The 25,146-nt window shown below is 37.5% G+C and overlaps 1 protein-coding gene across 1 annotated transcript; it reads right to left on the bottom strand.

Annotated features, from left to right (window-relative positions):
* Nucleotides 1-328: 328 nt before the first annotated feature.
* LOC134220339 (conserved oligomeric Golgi complex subunit 8) lies at nucleotides 329-10,518 on the bottom strand. The gene is made up of 4 exons (XM_062699368.1): nucleotides 10,361-10,518; nucleotides 9,815-10,293; nucleotides 9,534-9,747; nucleotides 329-1,580 (listed from the first exon to the last, which is right to left on the bottom strand). Exons 1-4 carry the CDS (start codon nucleotides 10,413-10,415, stop codon nucleotides 526-528), a joined length of 1,803 nt encoding a protein of 600 aa, XP_062555352.1. The 5' UTR covers nucleotides 10,416-10,518; the 3' UTR covers nucleotides 329-525.
* Between the last annotated feature and the right edge of the window lie 14,628 nt (nucleotides 10,519-25,146).

Genomic DNA, 25,146 nt, shown 5'->3' with positions numbered 1-25,146 from the left:
AAATTGAAATATCCCTCTATGAGTTGCACAATTGCTTGATTCAGATTATAAAATCGTTTTGATGGAGTAAAATCAAAGAGCAGAATTTCCGAACGAACATCCTTCTATTAGTTACCTTACCTCGCCAAATAAGGTAGGTTTTTGAATGAAGTGTTTGCTATGGAAATCTCAGAATTAACGACACCCCTTCCCCCTCTATCTTAGGGAGCAATAAACTACTCAAAGGGGTCTTTTCACTCGAGATACCGATAGTACGCATTACACGCATTTATCGGGCCTTTTTCTACATAGGAGGTCAATTCGGACATAGTTGAAATAAAAAATACTATTAATGTGTAGCTCAAAAAATCGCAGACTTTTGTAAATGTATTTGTTTTGCATGCTTGATGCTATGCTTTACTTACTCCACTAATCAACATCATCTGATTCTTTTATCAAGTTATCCAGGGGCTCTCGCTAATCCGGAATTATCATACCATATCAATATCGGATACCGCTTTGTATAGATTTTGCACCAGAAAAACACTACTCCGGAATATTTTGACCCGGACCTGTTGAAAAAGTACCATCCCCTATCTTATCGCCATCCACCTTCGATGGCTGCGGTTGACCCTTATCAGCTGACGGCGAAGCTTCCGTCATAGATGATAAACGTTGCGGTCCCACGTTGAGTTCACCGACTTGCTTGATAACGGACTCGATTTTGTCCGGTAGGAGATACTCGATAGGTTCCAGGATTTTCTTCTGTCGGAAATAGGTAATGCCATGCTTTTGCAGCGTTAGCCCATTAATCCCCAAGTGGTTGGCAATGGTTGCTGGAGGAAAAATAAAATGAATGCACCGCTGCAAGTAAGGGATGAGATCGTAGGCGAAGCACGAGCAGAAACGAATGAAACATTCGCGTTCGGAAGCGGTAAACGCTTGCTGCTCCTGGCGGTAGAAAGAAAGAATGTTCTTGCATACAGTTTCGAGCGATGCTTCCAAAATTTCTGTGACCGTTGATGCCAAAGCAATGGGCGCGCATAAGCGAAGTTCGTTGAAGACGGTCAGCACTTCGTTGCAGTACAATGCCAGCGGTGTAAAGTCCAGCAGACTCTCGGGAGGGTGATTGCTAGTTTCAGATTTATCGCTTGATTTAGAACGCTTGATGGCGTTCGGGACCTTGTTGATCAACGTGTAACGTTCAATTTCTAGCTCAAATTGACGTGTAACTTTGATGATTGTCGTTTGGAAGTTCAGCGAAATTACTCTGATGAACACCGGAGCGATAAGTGATCGAAAATCGACTCCAACTCTACTGAAGGATAAACCAAAATACATACACTGACCAAGGATGGTGTCGTAAGAGTTGATGTCGTTCGAGGCAAGATCTCTTTCCAAGGTGTTAATGAAATCCACTATTTGGTCGTGTAACCAACTGTGAAATATTTTGCTACCGTCGGGTGCATTGTGGTCAGATGTTATTGTGGACAAACCGGAAATGGAGTCCTCGTCTTCGGGGAAAATTGCTCGATATTGTGTGATAATGTTGAATAGGTGCACTCTGGTAGCTTCAATTGTTTTCGTCAGATGTATGTGAGCTGAAAATAATAAATTTTATTAATTACTTGTTGACCAAATCCCACTGTGCAACATTGATAATCATCGACCGAGTATCAGGGACGCAAAATTCCTCACCCTCTGGATTGTACCCAAAAAGGCAGCCCCTTCAACACGATTTAGGTTACACAGCTACCAAGGAATTCAAAAGTAGAGTTAACTGATGTATTCAACGGCAACAAACGCAGCAACGAATAAAGAACAACGATTAGAAATTCGCACGTTTTGGGTTCCTGGCTAATGATTTGCAAAAGGTCGGCGTAAGCGTGGCCGCAATCTCTGGCCCAAAAACGGAGAACGTGAAATTCGCAAACATCTAGCGCGACGGCGACAGAGTAGCCACCGCATGTTCTTGTTGATAATGAAGGGCAAATTCTCTACTTTACTTTAACTACAGTCTGGTCAGTATCTATGCCCTAACTAACGATAAGCCTGGCGACGTGAAGAATGAGCAGTATTGAGAAGACCGAAATAATTTTTCGACAAATCTGCGAAAAGAAGCGATTCTTTCCGAAAAATTTAAGCGCGAGAGGTGTGCGCCGTTCCAAAATTCGGCGGCGGCGTTTGTTAGAATTTTGGTCTGCGGCGGCGTTTTCGACGTCACGCCGAAATCCATTTTATGCGGCGGCGGCGTGTACCGGCGTGGCGATATTTTATTGTTACGTCTCTTTAAGATTATGTTTTTGCTTTTTTCGGGATATTTTGAAGACATTAACGGTAGAATCTTTTGAATTTCGCCAGAAAAATCTGATGTTCTTCTCTAAAAAATTCTTTAAGTTTTTTTCAAAATATTCATTTGGAAATTATTTTCAGACTTTCCACGAGAACTATGCTTTGATGTTTCGAGAATTATTTGGAATAACAAACAGAAAAAAAAAAATGTTCGGAATTTTAGCAGGAGATTCGTCGAAATTCACATGAGAAATTCTTCAGAATTTTCACGAGAAATTGTTCCAAATTTCTACAGAAAACTATTCGGAATACCTATCCACGGAAAGTTCCTGTTGAATATTTGCCGAAATTTACATAGAAAGTCATTCATAATTGTAGAAGAGTGCGGGTGGTAGAATGGGTGTTTCAATGTTGGCTTGCTCGCTCAGTCTAGAATAATAAAGACGGCTAGTTTGGCACAGCCAACACACTTAATTTTTTTTTACTGGGATCTCAGCAAAATGTTGAACTTTTACCGAGATTCGCACAGCCGTGCCCCAGCAAACATGTTTTTTGCCGAGATTTGTGTCAAAACTGCTGAAAATCAGCAAATATTTTGCCGAAAATCAGCTAACAAACGTCATTTTTGCTGAAATATCAGGTTTTATTTTGCTGGCGCACGGCTGTGCGGATTTTTACCGAGCTGCAGAAATAAAAACTAAGTGTGAACGTTGGAAAAGAAAATTTTCAAGGGAAATTCTCTGAGATTATCACGAGAAGATTTTCGGAATTTCAACGGAAAATTCTTTAGAATGTCGCGGGAGATTGTTCAAAATGTTGATTCAAATAAAAAAAAATGAATTTCAACGGAAAATTGCTCGGATTTTTTATGAATTTCTTTGGATTTCTACGAGAATTTCTTGGTACAGTTACTGCCCTTCTACGCATAGTTGTCCCATGTTAGTTTTTGTGGATTTTGACTTTTCACCATAGAGCAAACTCTATCAGATTTCGAACTTTGTTCGGAAAATCATTGAAAACAACATCAAGTCTATTTGTCCCATTGCTTAATTTTTACGCATAGTTGTCTCGCGGTGATTAAATTTATTATTATGGCGGATTCTGTTATTTTATGAAGCAACACACATTGAAATAGCATTTTCTGTTTAGATCTTGCAATCTTAGCCTGTTGCACTGGTTTAATGGGGGTAATTTGTACAATACTCATTCTAAGCGACATAATCACTTCAACCACGTGGCAGGTTCACTTCCATAGATAAAGCATGTGGAGAGATATGTCAATCGCAGTAGTCATTCACAAAATCATGGATTGAGCGGGGCTGATGTGCGTAGAAACCATAAAACAAGTGCTCTATTTCTCGGCATAACTGTCCCGCCAAACTATTTTCATGATCGTTGTCGCAAATTCTATTTGTGAGTGAAAAATAAGAATTATTTTAATGAAATTAAGTCTTCTGAATGGTTCTGTGATGTAATAATCTTATTTTGTGTTATGGTTATACGCCACCAATGAAAATTAGTGTTCAATTTCAAATGCTTTTTTCTCATTTGTCGTTTTTGAATTTGGTACAAGCATGCGTTGAACGGCAGAGTAGGCGTTCGACAACTGCAAGTAATTTTATTGCAATTCGATTACACTTCTATTGCATCTGACTTCGACTGACAACCGTTTAACGTCTAGAATGCGTTGCACTTATCGAACGGTATTCCCTAACAGAAACGTAAACATGTTGCATGTTGTCATGTTGTCTATCGACTAGTGCATTGTCCATAGGAAATTCTTGGGAATTTCATTGGCTGAAAGCAAAATACGGCCGAACTTGTAATTTGGCCAAAAAAGTCGTTTTCCCTCCCGCATAATTGCGAACTGTACATGGATGTTTTCCTTTGCGGTCGGCAACAGTATCCTTTACTGTTGCGACGCTTACCATTAAGGTTGACAACTGTAAACGAACAATCTCATATACAGTTTCAACAGTTTGTGGTACGGTTATTAGACAAATAACAATATGTTGAATGGGTTGTTAAGTTAAGTTACTATAAAAAATCGGGCTCTTCACGTGCAAAATTTTTGCTCGACATTATTTTGAAAAGTTGACATATAATGCAGGAAATTAAGAACATTTTAAGGACAGCATGGTAAATATTGACATTTACGACGAGCTCGGTGGTCTAGTGGCTACCGCTTCTGCCTTATAAGCAGGAGGTCGTAGGTTCAATTCAATTCCATTTTCTACTATGTATTTCTATCTTAGTTCTTTCTGTGTTTCACGTTCCACCAAAACGATTCCTACTGTTATAACCTTTCACACAATCCCAAAACCTCCCGTGGCACCTATGAGAGGTCGTAGAGTTCTCTGCATCTTTCTTAAGTAGGTGTCCAACTAACCATCCTTCCCCTTCCTCAGCATTCGCAAGGACGTGGCCAGGACAGATCTCGACTATTGGAGAGTGCATTGCTTCCATCTAAGAGGTAAAGATTAGTCCCAAATCATTATCTATGGTAACGGATGAAAGTGATGCTACTCTCGTACAATAGTCTTGGCTTGTACCACCTACCAATTTGTGCGAATTGCTCAATGCTAATGCTAATGCTAGCATGGTAAATATTGACATTTAGTGATAATGTCGAGTGGTTATGGTTGAGTTGTCCGAAAATAATTTGATAACCGTAAAGTAAAATGTCTTACAACGTCTTACAATATCTGACCATATAATACGCTGTTTTTTCATTATGCGGACTAACAGGTCGTTTGGCCGTTGCCTCGAGAATGACGTTTGGCCGAAATGGTCGTTTGGCAGAATGGGCCATTCGCCGAAAATATCGTTTGGCCCAATGGTTCATTTACGGCGAAATAGCTAATTTGTCAAACGACCATTGAACGAAATTTGGAAACCTCTCAACTTTTCAAGTCGATACTGGCCTTTAAGCCAAAAATCATCTAACCAAATCCTATTAAGCCGAATTGAACGCATATCCGAAACTGTTATCAGGTCGAAAATGGTTTGTCCAAAAATGTAGTATAGCCAAAAGGGACGTTCGGCCAAATCGTTAGACCGAATAGACCATTTGACCGAAAATACCATTTGGTAAGAATAGCCATTTGGCAGAAAGAACCATTTGGCCCGAAAATGAAATTTTCGGACAAACCATTGTCGACCTGATAACAGTTTCATATAAACCTAACTGTCTGAGACGAGTTACGTACTCTCCATTAATTCCACTACGTTTTGTTATCTTCATTTGTTATTTTGTAAAGATAACAAAACGTCGTGAAATTAAATGGAAAATACTTAACTCGTCTTAGACAGTTGAATACATTCCACTGAAAATATTTTTTTAAAATAATTTTTCCTTCAGATAAACGTTTAGTTCGGCTCGGCTATATGGAATTTGGCTAGATGATTTTTGGTTTGAAGGCCAGTATCGACTTATAAAGTAAAGGTCACGGAATTTTGTTTAATTTACATCTGTCTAAAAGGCCATTTCACCAAACGCTGAAAGGCTGAAACTTTAAAGAATTTTCCGTGGAAATCACAGAGTCTCCCGCGGATATACCGAAGAATTTTTTGTTTTAATGTTGGCTCTACTTCAGTTGTTTTGATTAATCTAGATTGAGAAAGTCAACGTTGAGGTATACTTTGTAACAGTCACAAGCTCCTGCAATTATGAAGGATTTTCTGTGTAAATTTAGAAGAATACTAATCCCTCAACGATTTGCTTCAACATCCCCGGAGGATTTTCTTCGGAATCGCTGATTGATCTTCTCGGAATCGCTGGAAGATTAATTCGAAGACGTTCTCGACGATTTGCGTCGGGATCCCTCAACAGATTGCTTTAGAACACTTCTACGATTTGCTTCTACATCCCTGGAAAATTGCTACGAAATCCCTGAAACATTCACTTTGGATTGGAATTCATGGAGTATTTCCGACGGAATCTCTGGAACATTCCCGTATGAACTCCTGGAACATTCCCGTCGGAATTCCTGGAGGATTCCATTCGGTATCTCTAGAAGATTCACATTGGAATCCCTGAAACATTCATTTCCTTAGGACTCCCTGGAATATTCCTGTCTGAATCTCTGGCGGATTGCCTTCAGACTCCCTGGAGGTTTCCTTCGGTATGCTTGGAGAATTCCATTCGGAATCCCTGGAACATTATCGCCGGAATTACTAAAGGATTCTCATCGGATTTATTGGAGGAATGTTGCATTTTTTTTCAATTGAGATGGATATAATATTCATGAAATTTGCAAAAAATGTCCACTGCCTACCGGTGGGAACCTGACGGCGATCCGTCACATATTGTCCTTTGAGTGTGCGGGACAAATGTACGATTCTGTGAAAAGAAATAAGCTTTTGGCAGATATATCTGAACATGGTTTCCTGTCGAAGCTGATTAGGCTGATACGGCCTTAAATCCAGTATTCGGATTTCAGACGAAATTTCAACAACGTTTGTGACCGCAGATGGATTTGATACACAGTTGTTTTCCTCCCCACACATGCTAGATACACTAACTTTCAAATTTTATCCTACCGCCGCCAGCAGAAGATGTCCAGTAACGAGAGTGACAACTTTTCTTTCAAGATCATTGTAACCACTTTCAAAACTATCACTCATCAGGCAAAAGACCGGCAAAAATTAAACGAATAACGATAAGATTTCTTTTTAGTTGTACTAAAAGTAAATCGTATAGCCCAAATAAATATAGCCTAAGTACAACTGTACCTAGTTCTTCTCAAGTTAATTGAATAGTCATTCAAATAATTTCGGCTATAAAAGTATCGGCCAATCTTCATTAGCTGAAATATCGTATAATTAGAGCGCCTCTTTCAAGTAGATCCACAAACGATTGTTTCAACAAAATCATCATAAGTAAACCAACTGATCGAGTGTTTAACTGAGTTTGTTGATCATCAGATTAGCATCAGGAGAATGGAGACCATTTGAAACCATCAAATGGTGAAACCATTTTATAAATAAGCCAACCGTAGAGAATCAATATTCTGCCGCGATTCGCCTAAGAGTCCCATGTCGATGTTCGACAATTTTGATTTTCTTCCAGAAATAAGCTAAAAATGACCTCATCATTAAGAAAAACTGATAAAATAATAGGCTTTGTTCTTGAAATTTGTAAATCAAAACCCACTTGTGTTGTCCCATCTTGCTATTTATTCGCATAACAGTCACATTGCAGATTTTGGTACAATTTTTCACAAAAAATAAATATAATTATGGTCTATTCAATAGTTCCATAGCAATGTTTGAAAATACAGAATATTGTGCCAAATTTTCAGAAAGATTGCAGGTTTTATGAATTTATTAGAATTTTTTATATTTCTCCATGTAAAACGAGTTTGAAAAATTCAACAGCATATTACTCAAGTTGATTATTTAGGTTATTTAAAAACATGTCTTTTGAGAATTGTTGACATGGAAATTATTTACCTATATGAAGGTAAGCAACTGACAATTCGGGACCGCTTTGCGATTTGGGCGTAACTTATTTTGTAAACAAACATTGTTTCATGGATTCAGCAGAATGCAAGCGATTTTCCCCAAAACTAGTTCCCTTATCTGATAGAGGAAAGCCTACTTTGTTGAATACATACCGTGGTTTTCTCGGGAAATGCCTCCTGGAGCAAGAATTCGCCTTCCAATGTTTGCTTACAAAATAAGTTACGCCCAAATCGCAAAGCGGTCCCGAATTGACATGCCGAAAAAAATTATCAAAGCAATCAGTTGATTACTGGATATTGATTTTTGCCAAACCATAGTAGCCGAGTTTTATGATCAACAACTTTTTCTTGTGGTAATTTTGTAATTTGTTTGTTTCTCGCGCTTAGTATCATAGGGGCATAACAGCATTAAGCAATTTCTTTTCGTTTTATCAATGCAGCGATTTTCAGCAGTTTATCATAGATTTTATTTCTTGGGATGATAAATGATTGTTGCATCTTACTGTAGAAGTGCAGACGCATCAACCTCGATTGTAACTTTAAATTTAGTTAAGATATTAACGAAAGAAAAAATCGATGAAGAGAAATCGATCAATACAGTTACGCCCCTATGATCCCAAGTGCGAGATTTTATTGGACACGAGAATCTGTTATTGGAACACTTTGTATCAAGGCTTGTAGACTTATGGATAATGCAGTGCATTAGAGTGATTCAAATTTTGACTTTTTCGCTCCCTTATTTTTAAGCAATTACATTTGCTGGTTCAACACTTATTCCAAATTTTTAGCTAATTTGTTTGTAATTTGAGTGAGCACGCGCTGGTTGGAAATTGTATGGAATTTACTATAAAAACAGCAATTTTTATAAAAAAAAACCATTCCGCAATGCTTCCCATTAAGCTCTAAAAATATATAAATATGTTGGAAATATGGGAAATTTAGTAAGGAAACAGATCATTTTTGTTGCGAAACGATTTGATGCTGGCAAGAAAAGCTATTTGGGAAATACTGAATCGTGGAAAATTTAATTTAACATGTAAAATAATATCATCAATACCAATAATGAGCATTTTTGTTTTGTTTATAACTTTTGCTTCCAAATATCAAAACTCTTCGCAATAACAACTGTCTTTCAGCTTAGGAAGTATCCCATGTAGTCAATTCGTTGATCATGTTAAAATAGTTCATGGTCCACCTCACGGAACGGTCGTTCATACAAGTTTCGATTTCCATTGTAATTTTCATACAAACTTCAAATGACGTGTGCACAATCAAATTACATCCAAATAAGCTAAACATTTACAATACTAAATGCAATCGTTTAAGCATCGGGGAGCAAAAAAGTAAAAATTTGAATCACTCAACAGTGCATCCTAGATAAAAACTTTATAAAAGTCCACTACTGATCATTATTATTATCAAATAAACTAGTTGACCCGGCAGACGTTGTCCTGCATAGTAGGCGAGAATGTGCGTTCCGAACTGCCCATGCAAAGTTTTTTTTTTTTTTTTTTTTTTTTTTGTGTCTTTATTAAGGAGACTTTCAGCCCGAGGCTGGCTCGAACCCCATGCAAAGTTTGCATAGGAACCACAATTTTAGTTTTTCACGATTTGCTCAACTTTACTCGTAATTTTCGCATTAGGAAATATCATATAAACCCGTCGGAAACTATAACGAATGTTTCTGATGAAGAAATGAAAAAAATCCATCCAGCCGTTTTCGAGTTATGCGGATACGAACACAGACCATTTCATTTTTATATATAAGAAGAAGAAGATAAAAAATGTTACGCTTACCATCATCTTGAGGAATTTTTGCTAGCAATTCCTTAAACCATCCGGTTCGTATTTGAAGAAACTTCAGCTTCAATTCAGCGGTTGTGAATGCTTGCATCCTACGTAAATATCCTACAACCTGTAAACATTTGGGTAGCTGAAGATCGGTTCGCAGTTGGGACAGCAGCTGAACCAACATCGTATGCCACGCTGCTTCTACGGCTGATCGAATGTTCTATAGACAGAGGAATATAACGATTAACGAGCACTCTCTCCCGAACCTAGGTAGAAGGCTAACTCACAGCGATGATAGGAATGTTGCCATGTTTGCTACCAACACGCTGCACGTAGGCTGCCAGTTCCAGCGCTTCTTCGTATTTTCCATCCCGTATACAAGTTTCCATCAGCTGGGGAAGTTCGAGGATTTCCAAAAGCTCAGCATTTCGTGTCAAAGTCAACGAGTTCAGTCGCCGCGCACTGTTAATATTGCTGGAGGTGTCCAAAAATTTCTGGCAAGTTTCCGCAAAATCGGGTAACTTCTTGCTCAAACTTTCAACCCGTTCTTCAGTCTGAACAAACTTTCGGTAGATTTCTCGCGAACATTCCGCCGTTTGTATAAACGTCTTGTAGTTGTTGACGGCCAGCTCTTGGGTTTGCTCCACGTTTTGCTTATTTTCATCCTGTAATCGGGTCTTCTCCTTTTTCAACTGGTCCACTTTATAGGAGCCGAGCTTGAACATGTAGTCTATGAATTCGGGTGCATTGTCGCTGTTTATTATTTCTAACGAAATAAAAGACATAAAATTGGACTTACTGTAATACCATTAAAGAAAATAAATGCGTTTTACCTTCATATTTATCAGGAAATACAAGCTTCAACACTTTTTCGTTTTCGTAATCCATATTTTTCTAATGATTATTCCACAAAATATTGTATCAAACAGGACTTTGATGTTTACGTCTGATTTGCGTGATGTGTCAACAAACTGTCAAACTGGATGTGCAAAAATACATAAACGATTATACTAAGGACACACCTGTGGTACTTGTACCATGGTACAAAAGAACAAGAAAATTATTCCAAGACTAACTTTAATAAAGACAATAATTGGTATGGTACTCATTTCAAGATTCTTGTACCATGGTACTTGTACCACCAGTGTGTCATTAGTATTAGGTATATAAATAAATTGATCAGGTGTTTCTACACGGACAGATAAATCAACCCAAACTATGAGTTCAATATACGCACTAATGAGAATATCGCAGAAAAAATTTACCCAAAATTGGGTAGTTTTCCCTTTCTTTCCCATGATTGCTATCAAAACCAGAGCAAGATGCAAACACCTCACCGAGGTTGCTCAGCCCAATAACCCAAATTTGAGTAAATTCAATATTCTCTATTTTGGGTTGATTAAGGTCCGCTTTGGATAAATTAAACTCAGCTTTGGGTAAATTGTTTACATGGGATTAAAGGCAAACTACCTAGTGCCAGAAAAGTCATTTTACTCAAATTTGGGTTATTGGCCCAAACCACGGTTTTGAGTGCAAACTACCCACTTTTGGGTAGCTTTGGTTTTCAGTGTAGGATACGACCAAGATGAATACACAGTGGTGTATTCATCTTGGATACGACGATTACTACTACAACAACCGTTAGTAACCGTACATTCATTAGTTTACTCGATGTTCATTCATCTATATTCATTCAGTTTTCATTCCACCACTACATCCACTCATGAGCTGGATGCGGATCGATTGAACGAGGGGCATTCTGATCGGCAGGCTACAACAAAATGCATTCATATATCTTTTCGTATACTTATACTTTATTTTCAGGATTTTCAGTCATCTTTAAATAAAAATAATACAACCAAATTCCATGAATTCCTGCAGGAGAGGCGTTGGGTCATTTTAGCCTTCAAAAAAATAACTCGGCAAAGCATTACACAGTATTTATAAAATGTCGTGGAAGTCTGCCTGTTAGTTCTTGTCGTTTAAAATGATCATCGTATTTCATTGGACATTTTCCTGTAGTGCATTTTTTTGACAAAATACAAGCGATTTATTATTAGTTTATTATACCTACATTACGGTCGTTCTGCTCAATGCTTATGTTAGAATTTCATAAACAATCATTCGCATTAACATTATTCAATAAAACAACAGCAGCTGATGCGTAGATTTCGCTTCAATCTGTTTGTACTTCTTTATGTATTAACACGCTTAACGTCTGTTCTCTGTGCTGAAAGGTATCATGCTGTCAGCTCAGAAAACTATAGTAAAATTAACCGTGCCGTATAGTTATGATTAACTGTCTTCTATTAGTCAGTTGTTCTGCAATATTTTTAATTTTATTCTAATTCTGAGTTGTAGAAAAGAAACAATAATTATATTTATTCCGCGGAAATATAGTTCGCGAAATATATTCATTTAATGTTTGGGGTGTCCATAAACCACGTAGACTCTTAAGGGAGGGGGGAGAGGTGTTTCGAAAAAGTCTACGTTAGTCTACGAAGGGGGACGGGGGTATACTAAAATTCTATGTAGACTTTTTTATTTATTTATTTATTTTATTTTTGGAAAACAATTCATACAGCAGCATTGTGCAAAGTTCACTTTTTTGATTTTTTTTTAGATTTTTCCGTTCTTTTGCAAGACTTATATTTACCGATTCTTTAGAATTTCTATGGGATTTTATGTCGTACTTCAACGGAAATTTTTTTAGAATTTACAAAGGAAACATTTTGGAATATCCAAGAAAAAGTCTTTGGAATTTCCAAAAGACATTCTTTGGAACTTGTAATAGCCTATTCAGATTACGCCATTAATGACATAATAATTGGCGTTTCAGGGTAAATACGCTTTATGATGTCATTATTTACGTAATATTCCATACATTTTGCGCTGTCAAAAGATACCCACTAAAAAGAATTTATTACGAACAATAATTATTACGAGAGAGCTTTCGTTCTAACTGGAATGCAGGGAGAAATTCAACAAAACAAAACTGACAAGCGTCACGCTCTCTTTGCCAGAGAGAAAATTCTCTCTGTTTTCATTTCGTTTCGTAGTTGACAGTCATGCTCTTTCTGTCGCAGCAGGGTCGAATGCATGTTAGATGGAAATCTTCTGAGCGCTGAAGAATAACTCGGATTGTGATGGTTTTGTGGAAAGCATTTTATATGTTGAAAAATAATGATGATAATTATTTATTCTCCACTTATTCAACATGAATTGTTTAAAAAACAGATGCTCTCTAGAATTAACATAAAGTATTTAACTTAAACCTAGATTTAATAGAACAAATCGAATAAATTTTCAAAGTTCAAGGGCCAATGCGGAAGACAATTTAAAACGTAGGAATGGTTGTAAAACGAATATATTTGATGAATAAACATGATTTCATAAATTGTTTCAATTCTGCTCCTTGAATGGCTTAATATACTTGGGATTTCAACATTTTTCACGTGGGACAACTGTACGATTTGAATGGGATGTATATATAAAGTAGAATAACCTTAAATAAAACATGGATTGGTAATGCATTAATTCATCCAAAATCCAGTTTAAATTATATCACATTCACACGATTCGATTTTGTTAGAAGCTGTATCATTGATTGTCGAGTAGAACGCAATGGTTCAGTTTCCATTTTTGAAAAAAAATTAAATTGCTGAGTTGCCCTTCATACATGGAGATACTGGTGGAAATACATTTTAGTTCGATAATATTTCTTGAAAATAGGTCCAATCGTCCTTTTTTTATTTATTGTACTTCCAGTTGAAAACCGAAGTGAGCTCTCGCGACGATTGAGTTTTCCCTTATTTCCTGATGTCGCAACTGCATCGCGACTAGTGCGCATCTATGCCATCGCTGTGCGCCATCATGCGCACTATAGTCGCGACGCAGTTGCGACAAAAGGAAATGGGAAAAAACTTGATTGTCGCGAGAGCTCACTTCGGTTTTCAACTGGAACTACAATATTTGTGAGAATTCCCAAAAGTATCTAAATTTTTTTTATCAAATCTCCGTTTGATCATAGTACAGAATCAAAATACTTTTTAAACTTAAAAATAAATTGAGGAATAGTCTGATTCCCCGAAGAACGACGCACCCATATAATGAATGTAGCTTCGCTCATTATCCTTAATGAGAGCTTCAAATATTCTTCGAAAATTCCTTTTCATATTTTTTTTTCGTAGAAACTTTGATCAGAAAAAAATGTTCAATTGTCGCCACACAAATGCTTGATTTCGCAAATTAAATTTTAAAACTCTCCTTAAATTCAACCCTGTACAGTCGCGATTCGCTGGTTGGGCCACGACCTCGGCCCAACTAACGAATTTGGTTTTTTAGTTGGGGCAACTGACAGCCATTTGAACACGTGTATTTCGACTTGAACATCACAAATGATGTCCAGTGACGCCCAATCCCGTTTTCCGTGTTTACATTGAATTTTGACGTACGGTTGCTTTTTAGTTGGGCCATGGCCCAACCAGCGGAGGCTCAACTAAAAAGTGACCCAAGTATTAGAATCCCAACCAGCGAACTCCGACTGTATTAGCGTGCAAATGAGGAAACATGGAAACGTCAAGATATATTATCTTGCTGCAGTCTGAACACCTCGTAATAATTGGATACCCTCTCACTTAACAAAGTCATAAATAGCCCAATCTGAATAGGCTATAAGGGAAATTTTCCAAAATTTCCTCGAGAAACCTTTCCGGTAAAGATTAACTTTGAATGTACTGATCTCGAGTGGCGATCTCTCTTCGCTTGTGTGGTCGTGTTGGGATCTGACGACCAAACTGGCACAACCTCACACAACCCTACTTCATTGAGCGCCGTTGCTGATGAAGCAAGTGTGTAGGAGCCGGACAATACTAAATACTCATCCTACTTGGTTGACATGATGTGTACAAAAATACATTTGAGAGAGTTAGTTCTGAAAATGTATTGCGAGAGATCGGCTGGTACCTGGTGCTGGGAATTTGGTTTCATCAGTACCCGCTAAGCTGCGGTGGACGACGGAGGTCCTTCGTAGCTTAGTAGGGAAAGCACCTGTCATGCGAACTGGGGTCGTGGGATCAAACCCCACCGAAGGGGCGGTTACCCTCCAATACCTTTTCCGAACTAAATCTATCACATGTTGTACATATGCATAATCAAGTTTCAGACATAGTAATTAATTTCCACTCCGCGTGGCTTAATACCCGGCATATAGGCAATTAACTTTGAATGTACTGATCTCGAGTGGCGATCTCTCTTCGCTTGTGTGGTCGTGTTGGGATCTGACGACCAAACTGGCACAACCTCACACAACCCTACTTCATTGAGCGCCGTTGCTGATGAAGCAAGTGTGTAGGAGCCGGACAATACTAAATACTCATCCTACTTGGTTGACATGATGTGTACAAAAATACATTTGAGAGAGTTAGTTCTGAAAATGTATTGCGAGAGATCGGCTGGTACCTGGTGCTGGGAATTTGGTTTCATCAGTACCCGCTAAGCTGCGGTGGACGACGGAGGTCCTTCGTAGCTTAGTAGGGAAAGCACCTGTCATGCGAACTGGGGTCGTGGGATCAAACCCCACCGAAGGGGCGGTTACCCTCCAATACCTTTTCCGAACTAAATCTATCACATGTTGTACATATGCATAATCAAGTTTCAGACATAGTAATTAATTTCCACTCCGGGTGGCTTAATACCCGGCATATAGGCAATTAACTTTGAATGTACTGAAAGATTTTCTGGGAAGTCCCCAGGAAATTTTTCTTATTTTCGGAAATTCTTTGGACACATATGTAAACGAAATTCTTCGAAACTTAACGGCAGTTTCTTCGGCAGTTCTAATGCAAATTCTTTGGAATTGTCGATGGGAAAAGAAATTGTTGTAAACTTTCACGAGAAATTATTTGAATTTCCTACCAAAAACTCTTTAAGTTTCTACAAAAGAAAATTATTGTAATTCTTGGAAGAAAGCATTTGTAATTTTCATGAAAATTTATTCGAAATTTTTACGATAAATTCACCACAAATTCGACTGAAATTCTCCATGATTTCCACAGAAAATTATTTGAAAAACTCTTTAGAATTTCCATAGGATTTTTTTTTGAATTTCCTCGGAAAATCGCTCCTAATTTGCAAGAGAACTTTCAAAATATCGTAGGAAACCATGCTAAAGTTCAACGGGAAATAATTCTAAATTTTCACGGAAAATTACTCGACATTTATACGGGAAAATTTTTGGAATTTAGAAAAACATCGGAATTATCACGGAGAGTTCTTTGGAGTATTACCTGGAAACTTTAAAGGTTATCAATCGGGAAATTCTATGGAATTTCCACGAAAAACTTATTGGAATGTAGACTTGATGTTCTCGGAATTTAAACTCGAAATTTCTACGAAATTTTGAAAATTCTTGGGTATTCTACAAATTTGAACTGGCTTGAAGAATAATAATTCAGATGCGTAACAGATGTTAAGCAGTGGCACGCCGATGCAAGTGCCGGTGGCGGTGGCGAAATTATATTAATTGGCTTCGAGATTTGGTTTCAGGAGCTACGGACAGAGGATTGAATTTGAGCTCGTTTTGTTTTTCTTTATTAGGCCGATACACATATTTAAAAACTATTTTGTCTCCCCCCCTCGGTTTTTTTAGCCAAAAAGTAATATTTTGAGGGGGCGACAAAATAAAATTCGGATGATTTTGAGGATTTTAAAAACATTCTTTAACAAGTTTAAGAAGTTTAAGGTTTTTTTTGATTTTAATGTTTATTTTTTATTATCCCCCCCCCCTTGACCCTTCGGAGACCAGTAGGACAAAAAGTTAATTAAATATTTGTAATGGCCTTATCGTGATTTTAATTTGATTTCGTTTTGAATTTATAATTGATATTGTGTTGGATTTTGTTCAGTTTAACTTTGAAATGTTCAACATTTGAATTTTACTGTAATATTCACAATGGATTTGTATAGCTGAATTGCTGAAAAGGTGGTTGATTTCCATATTTTTTCCAATTACATATATTTTGTAAAATTTGATAAAGTGTACGTGGATTTCAAGGGGGTGGGGGAGGGGTTTCGGAAAAGCCTACGAAAGTCTACTAGGGGGAGGGAGGGTTCGAAAATGTGAAATTTCGGTCTACGTGGTTTGTGGACAGCCCCTGAAATAAATTGAGAAAAATTTGGAAAACCAACAACGAAACTCGGAGTGAAGCATAATGTTGACCACAGACAAACAGACGTAACACTGATAAATCCCATCGACGATAAGCTTAACGGTCGTTTAAAATTCAACTGCTTGCGATTTTCACATCCAGGGCGCGCACATCGTATACCTTTGTATTTGACATCTTACACTAGCGCCTTCTGTTGACATTGTCGTACTAAACTTTATGCCGTGCAACATGCACGTGAAGTGGTGTTTAGTAACTGGGCAATGGACTTTAAAACAAATTGTTCTAGCTGTTACGTCTGTTTGTCTGTGTGTTGACTATGTTTGGCTCGTCCAAAACCAATAAAACCAGTGCCCTTGCTAAAAAAAATATACTGTTCAGAAAATTCACAGAGTTTCAAGCACCGGTGGTTATAGTCTTCAAAAATATTTGAAAATCGATCTTAACCCTTAAATGCGCAATGTTGTTTTAAAACAACAAACCGAAAATACGTTTAATGTTAATGGTTTTGATGGTTGTTTACGTTAAAAATATTTTCGACGATTTCTAAAAAAATCGCCTTGCGCCTTTAAGGGTTAAGTAAGTGAAAAAATTGCCTGAGACAAAAACACGAGATAAATGTTTGTTGGGAAGGGTTAAATGCGGTCTAGGGTAAAAAAAATTTCAATGAAAAAAGGTATTCCATTGAATTTAAATTACATAGTTAGAAATATACCTAAAACGGACTAATTGTTGTTCAATGTCGTGGCCGTGCGGTTAGCGACGGAGAAAACTTTTCGTAAAGCGAGAAGTTCTTCACTGGTCCACTGGGTGTTGTGTTAATGTCCTGTCCGTTGTCTCATACTAGATGTTAAGTGTTCAGTCTGTGCTGCCTCTGGTCAAAAACGGTGATTTTTTTTTAAATAAAAAAGGGCAACATAAATCGATCAAATTATACATTATTATTCCTCAATTTGCATATAATATAATTTCAATCCATATTCTAAATGGTTTCAGATTCAAATCTTAGATGAAGGAATACATTTTTAGATATTATATAATATTAAAAGCACTTAATTTTTTACCGTGAATATTTATCTTTCAGAAAAATAATTATTTTCAAATATCCCCTGGGCTTTGGATTATAATTCTCCACAAATATTGATATATTTTAGGAGAACTGTAATCTGTGCTTGTAGGAGTCTACGAACTGGGGGTTGGAATCTATTTGAATACACATGAAGAAAGTGATATAGATTTTGGGAATTGAATTGTAAGTTCGTATACTACTATTCGGTTTCCTCAATGACCGACAGGGTGCGTACTACATGTCGCGGATAGAAGCTAAGGGAGGTGTGGTACAATTCGACTGAATTTATTGAATAAAGAGCCTTTTAATAGTCAGTCAATTGTGCTTAGCCTCCTATTGTGTTGTAACTGAATAATGTCAAAATAGGTAATCGATACAGACACCTCCTTTCACAACAATCTATAATTCATTTGAATGTATTCAACATTGGCTACGTAGTTTAATGGCCTATGCAACATAGTTTTGAAGATACTATTTAGCTTATCCAAGTCTAGCATCCTGTACTAGAGAGTTACTTTAGAAGAGACTTCTCATAATTTGATCGTAGTCAACGTTTATTTAAAAATCTATCTATATATATAAAAATCAATCTATGTATGTATGTTCGCTAACTACTTCTGAACCACTTGGCCGAATTCAACCAAATTTGGAACACGCGTTCTCTATCCTCAGGGAAGTTGACAAAGGGGTGGGAGGTTCATTGAGAAAAGGGGGAGGGGTTTTGTTTAGAAAACGAACAATTATGTGTAACTTGCATCTCCTAGGACCGATTTCAATCAAATTTTGTCCACATATTCACTATAAGGAGACAACCATATGAGAGTGTAATCTTTGAAAGGGGGAGGGTCTGGAGGGAGGGTATGGTTCAGAAAACGGGTAATTCAGAGTAAATTCTGAACCCCTGCCCCGATTTCAACCAAATTTGATACAAACATTCTCTACCCTAAACAAAAGATAACAAAGGGGGTGGGGCGGTCATTGTAAAAAAAGGGGGGGTATGGGGGGAGGGGTTGTCTTTATAAAACGAGCAATTCAGTGTAACTCCCAACCCCCAGTACCCATATCAACCAAATTTTGTACACATATTCACTAAGAGTAGTCGATCATATGGAAGTGTAATTTGGGAAAGGGGGGGGGGGGCTGGGGGGAGGGGTATTGTTCAGAAAACAAGCAATTCAGTGTATCTTTTGAACCCCTGGACCGATTTCATCCAAATTTGGTACACACATTCTCTATCCTAAGGAGAAAATAACAAAGGGTGGTATGATCATTGGGAAAAAGGGAGGGTAAGGGGAAGGGTTGTATTTAGAAAAGAGCAATTCAGTGTAACACCTAACTCCCAGGACCGATTTCAACCAAAATTGGTGTACACATTTTCTATCCCAAGGAGAAGATAACAAAGGAGGTGGGAGGGTCATGGGGAAAAAGGGAAGTTATGGGGGAAGGGGTTGTCTTTAAAAAAAATGAGCAATTCAGTGTAACTCCCAGGATAAATTACAACCAGATTTGGTACACTTATTCTCTATTTTTGGAAGATGTTTATTGAAAAGGTAGAAGGGCCAAACAAATATATAAAATAGATTGATACAAAGGAACAATTCTATGAGCGGTAGATCTACCTCTGTGGGTTTTGTGCTACAACATTGGACATTTTAATTGAATAATTTACTTTTCAGTCCCTAGCAAAGCCGAATACATATAGCTATTAGCTATCTATATATCTCGGATACTTATTCAACGTATGTGACGTATGTGATTTTGTAAACAAAAATTTAAACGTTGATTTTCTGCAATCTGATAGCACTCCCACGCAAACCATCGCCACATACAGGTAGGGGAGGTTTCGGCTACATGTTCGTTGTGTTGGTTTGCGTAGGAGTGCCATCATATTTGACAAATCGACGTATGCATCTTTGTTTACAAAATCACATACGTCCTTTTGAATAAGTACCCGAGATATATAAAACTCAATGTTTGTATGTTTGTGTGTATGCTCCAGCCTAACTTCTGAACCCATTATTGTATTGTTTAGTTATCGATCAATTTAACCATTTATCGAAATTATGGTTGCCCAGTGACAAGCAATGATTAATGTGTTTCCTTCTGGATGGTGAATGTGATCCCTTCTTTAAAAATAGACGTTTGCCCGGAATAAGGCATCGGTGGATGTTTTTCCTTCTTTAGAAATAAACGTTTGCCCGGAATATGGCGATTATGGGTTTGCTCCCTTCTTCAAAACCAGTCAATGTTTTCAAATGAAATCTGCCTTCTTCTGATCAAATGATGAAGTATCGATAAGAAAACGCAATTATCCTGTTGACCAATTGGTTTATTCATTTTCCGATTGTGAAAAAAAAACTGCGAATCAAACTGGCAATTCCGAGCAAGGCCGGGTACATAAAGCTAGTAAGTTATAAAATGGAGTGCTCATTATTTCCTGCTAGATTAGTTACAATACAACGTGGACCACATTGAGGAAAAATTATTCAATAAATCGATATTATCGTCGAAAGGCCCAGCTATGCTGTAACCAAATTAATCACTTATTATATAAATCTTTAACTGAAATTAGAAAAAAAAACAAGCTACTTAATTAAATCCGACTGATATTAAATATAACACTACACTAATTTGAGAATCCCATTAAGGACATAGTTGGAAGAGTACCACGATGGCAGCCAATATGGCACCGGAACTTCCACGGGCCAACCCCACACCTCCCGCACTCCTCTCCCACCAACATTCGAATGCATCGAACAAAAGTTAATTATTCAAATTACTAACCTGTTCACAGCATATTTCCTTACTTCCCGTGATAATGAACATGTTTCTTCAATGAATCCTATGTATTCCGGCTCGAATTGTAGCATAAATTAGCAGTTTCGTGCCAATTTAATAGCCGTCCGCGATTTGTTGGGTTCATCACTGCACTTCACTTCTTCTCAAAGGGCATTGGAAAAATCAAGTTTTTACTCACTTCTCCGCACATGAGCAGCCCGAAATGTTGATAGAATGCAAATTAAGCACCACTTTTTGAAATCAGTCACTTATTTGAACCGAAAACTTAGTATAAACTGCTAGTTTTGCCCGAAAAAAATGATTAAAAACTGATCGCGGAGCGAATGTAAACACCGCGGTGCACCGGCACCGGCAGCAGCAAATTAATAAGTAGGGTGGCTCAAAAAATAATTTTGCTTCGCCACGCTCAGTTGATTATGATTTATAATTTGGGTGTCATCCAATGGTTTGGGCTAGTTTGAATAAGCTTACCGTACGCAGGTCGTTTCAGGTTTGTATGACAGTTGATATGGCGAGGTTGAATTTAACATTATTCTGATTCTGGCACTCCGTCATTGGGCGATGGCGAGGGGGAGACCATATGACGGGATGAAATATTTAAGAGCTTCAACTCCATAGACAATCCATATTGAATTCAGGGGCAGATACTTCTAGTCTAGTCTAGTCTACACTATCGTACCAGGCCCAGATACTTCATACAAAAAGTGTGACATAAGGGTGAGTATAAAATGCTATATTTGCGTTACGTAATCAATGGATCTTTCCTGCGGTGCGGTTTTCGTTCACTGAAGTCTCTGGAATGTTGCTTTCAGCAATGTGGGTTCTCTTTTCGCCAGCGTTTGGGGGGAAAGCGCCGTAATCAGTGTAATAAAAGGTTTAGTTTCCCATTCTAGTTTTCATACAAACTTGAACCGGCTTGCGCTCAACCAGTTTTTGTTCAAATCGGTTTTTTTAGGACACTCGGAGCATGGGACGGAATAGAGTGAGCGTGATGGTGCTGGGTCGTTTTTTGAACCACCCTACTAATATTCTTTGTTTTTTATAAATACGACACCAACACTAATACAGTATATGAAAGTTTTTACTGTACCAATACTATCAAAGCTTTGTTTTGGTACTCAACCCACCTTCACCTTAATCCCAAATAATAAAATGACATTTACTAATATTCATTCTTTTCATTATTTTCCTCACTAACCCGATCTCAACTATAATAAATTATGATGGAGCTTCGAAATTAACAAGATTCCGAGCCAACACCAAATGCAGCATGATCCTACTAATATCGTCAGGAATCGGAAGAATCTGGAACGTTAAACACTTATTAATGCTAATAAGTGGTAAGTAAATAAAAAGAATACATACATGGTAAGTGCAAATAACTTATAACTTTATCATATTTTTATACCATTGCCTAAATGTATATATCTTAATTGTTTACTTTGTAAATGATAACCATACTTTGTTATATAAACAAAAAATGTATATATGTTTCTGTGAGTGTGTGTGTATATTATATCAAAACAATAACCCAAAAATTGATTTAGGAAATAGGTGGAAAATTATGCTGAAGTGTTGGTTAGGATGTTTACTGAGAAGTGCAAAATAAAGTTGATGAAGAAATTGATGTAGCGGTGTTAGATGGTGTTGGCAGTCATGGGTCTACATTAAGTGAATCGACTCATCATTAAACACACGACTGCAATTTATGTTCAACAAAATCGTGAGCAGTGACTTATATACTTATTAATACTATGTTTGCACTACAGCCTGAATAACATGTTATTCAAATTTACGACAAAATAAAGCTCATCAAGATAGCCGAATAACATGTTACAAGGCCCTAGTGTAAACATAGTATAAATCGTGACGTGAATTTGGAAAAGTTGAACGGAATTATGAACAAATATGGTTCCCACGATTTAGTAATTTGGTTTTGACGGTTTGGTTATTTTTCGGTGACTCGTTTCTGAGGCTGGTTTCCTGCTTAAGGGAGTTAAGATAGTGGAGGAGTTGTGAATGTGAAGAAAGAACGCTACGGTGATAGTGACCGCAATAATTTTTAATGATCAATTAACGTAATGATAGTAGGTGAATATTATGCGTGATTTCATTGCTTATACTGAGTGAAATTATTCGTAGTGGCAGAAAAACTTATATAGTTTTGTAAATGTAAAGAAGATGAAAAGAGTGATGTTGATGTTAGTGATGGTAGTTTGACAATGGTAGTTTGCTTATAATGATGGGGGTGGGTTGTTATACAAATCCTTGTTTTCATCAACACGGCCCATAACAGTGACCACATGAGCAACATCGCTTAGGAACGTCTGTGTGATGATGAAAAACGGGAGGCTCATAGAAGCCAATATGGGCGGGGTACAGTGTAGATTAATAGCAAGGGACAGCTGCCATTGTAACCACCACAAAAACAAAAAAAAAAAAAAAAAAATAATTATTTTCAAATATCAAATATCTGACGAGGATACATCAATATACAAATGAAAGCACTTGGAACAGAAAGCTTTGAAGCTTATCTTTTGAATGTGCATTGATTTGGCTTCCACTTTTTGCAACCTTGCGAAATTTTTTGGTGTGAACAATATGTATTTTATTTGTCTCTAATTTCCTTCTATGAATTGAAATTATTGTTGTAATTTTTTAGTTAAATGCTGTATTATTATGTACTGAATAAGTTTATAGAATATTGTTACTTAAAAAACAACAATGCAAAGTTATCCATTGTATACCATATTTTTTGGGTTAATTGACCTTATTTCTGACAACATTCCCAAAGACGCCATTTTGTTTCAACCAATTTCGAAAAAAAATCCTATCAATTGAGTTTTCTGAAACCTTCTCTTCGTCAAAATCGAAGCATGGAAAAAATCTTGATTTTGTTCAAAATTTTCCGTAGCTAAAATTACGTTGACATGATAGTTGATACTCAACGTGTTTCCTGGAGTTCATTATCCGGAAATTTTTCAGTTTAATTTTGCCGAGCCCTTACTTATTTTTAAGAGTAAATGCATCCTTGCTACGAAGAAGTGTAAGGCAACATTATTCCTACATGAAGTTCAACATTAAGTTCGGGGGAAAAAAACACACACTTGCTATTTTTATAGCCCAGGGCAGTAACCTCGAAGTATTTTGCGGTTAACCTACGTAATATTTATGAAGTGATGAATTTCTTTAATCACGTTGATAACACGATTCAATGGTACGTCGACAACATAATGGTGCGAACTTGATATAATACTCGAATGCAACGAACAAATCATTTTATGTATAATACTTAACAATGGGCCACATGTAGTGTATTCTCTGAAATCCTTCGCGGGCTGCACGAAAAGGCTTGGAGGGCCGCAAGCAGACCGCGGGCCGCACTTTGGGGATCACTGCAACCTGAAATGTACCATGTTGCGGTAGTGAGCAATTTAGGCCAACTAATGATTATTCAAATTGGCCATCGAATCAATGTACGATAGAACAATAAACAGAATAACGTTATTTTGATTATCTCTTGTAATAAATGTAGTTATGTCTCCAACCCCTGCTGTTTAGTTGATCTCAGGTAGTGTGCGTCACGGATATCCGATTATGTGATGTTGCATTGCTCTTGAGTATGAGTGGATCATTTACCGAATCTCAGAGTGCCTCCCGATTGTATGATGTCGCGCAGTACTGCAATTTCTCATTTTCAATGAGATATGTCACGCGGGGCCCTCCTTAGCCGTGCGGTAAGACGCGCGGCTACAAAGCAAGACCATGCTGAGGGTGGCTGGGTTCGATTCCCGGTGCCGGTCTAGGCAATTTTCGGATTGGACTTGACTTCCCTGGGCATAAAAGTATCATCGTGCTAGCCTCATGATATACGAATGCAAAAAGGGTAACCTGGCTTAGAAACCTCGCAGTTAATAACTGTGGAAGTGCTTAATAAACACTAAGCTGCGAGGCGGCTCTGTCCCAGTGTGGGGATGTAACGCCAATAAGAAGAAGAAGAAGAAGATGTCACGCGATGTTTACATATCTGCACCTTTCAATATCTATAGAAACTCCAGGATGAATGGCATGCTACAAAAATCTCAAAAAATATTTGTTCCGTGACAAGACATGGAAGTATGCAATATCAATATTGCGTTTATTATCACTTTCAACTCAGTGAATAAAAGGAATATGATTTAATTTATCGCCAAATCACTATTCTTCCCATCGTCTTTTGAAGATCTAGAATGTGTCTGATCTTTTGTGGACCAAATTTATTCTGGGTTTTCGAAGTCCATTGAAGGTTTTGTTCCTTTGACCGTCCAGAGGCATTCTGGTTCATGTAAATCCCTGAGAAAGTTAAGTCCGTTGATATACCGGGCATTTTTTTTAGAATCAAACTTATTCAGGATCTTCGAAGACTCAGGAATGATTTGGTTCTTTGATGACTCAAAGACCTGCCGGTCCACAGGAAGATCTGAGAACTTCAAGCCCGGTGATTTACCGGATGGTTTCTGGAAATTTTTAAATTCTTGGTAGTTTTCTGTTTCATAGAGTGCCGTAAGATCCCAGTTGACCCAGAATGAAACCGTAAATGATACAC

This window comes from Armigeres subalbatus, chromosome 3 (genome assembly GCF_024139115.2).
Source record: "Armigeres subalbatus isolate Guangzhou_Male chromosome 3, GZ_Asu_2, whole genome shotgun sequence".
Lineage (NCBI taxonomy): Eukaryota > Metazoa > Arthropoda > Insecta > Diptera > Culicidae > Armigeres > Armigeres subalbatus.
The sequence above is the reverse complement of the archived record's forward strand: the minus strand, read 5'-3'. Positions and strand labels throughout refer to the sequence as shown.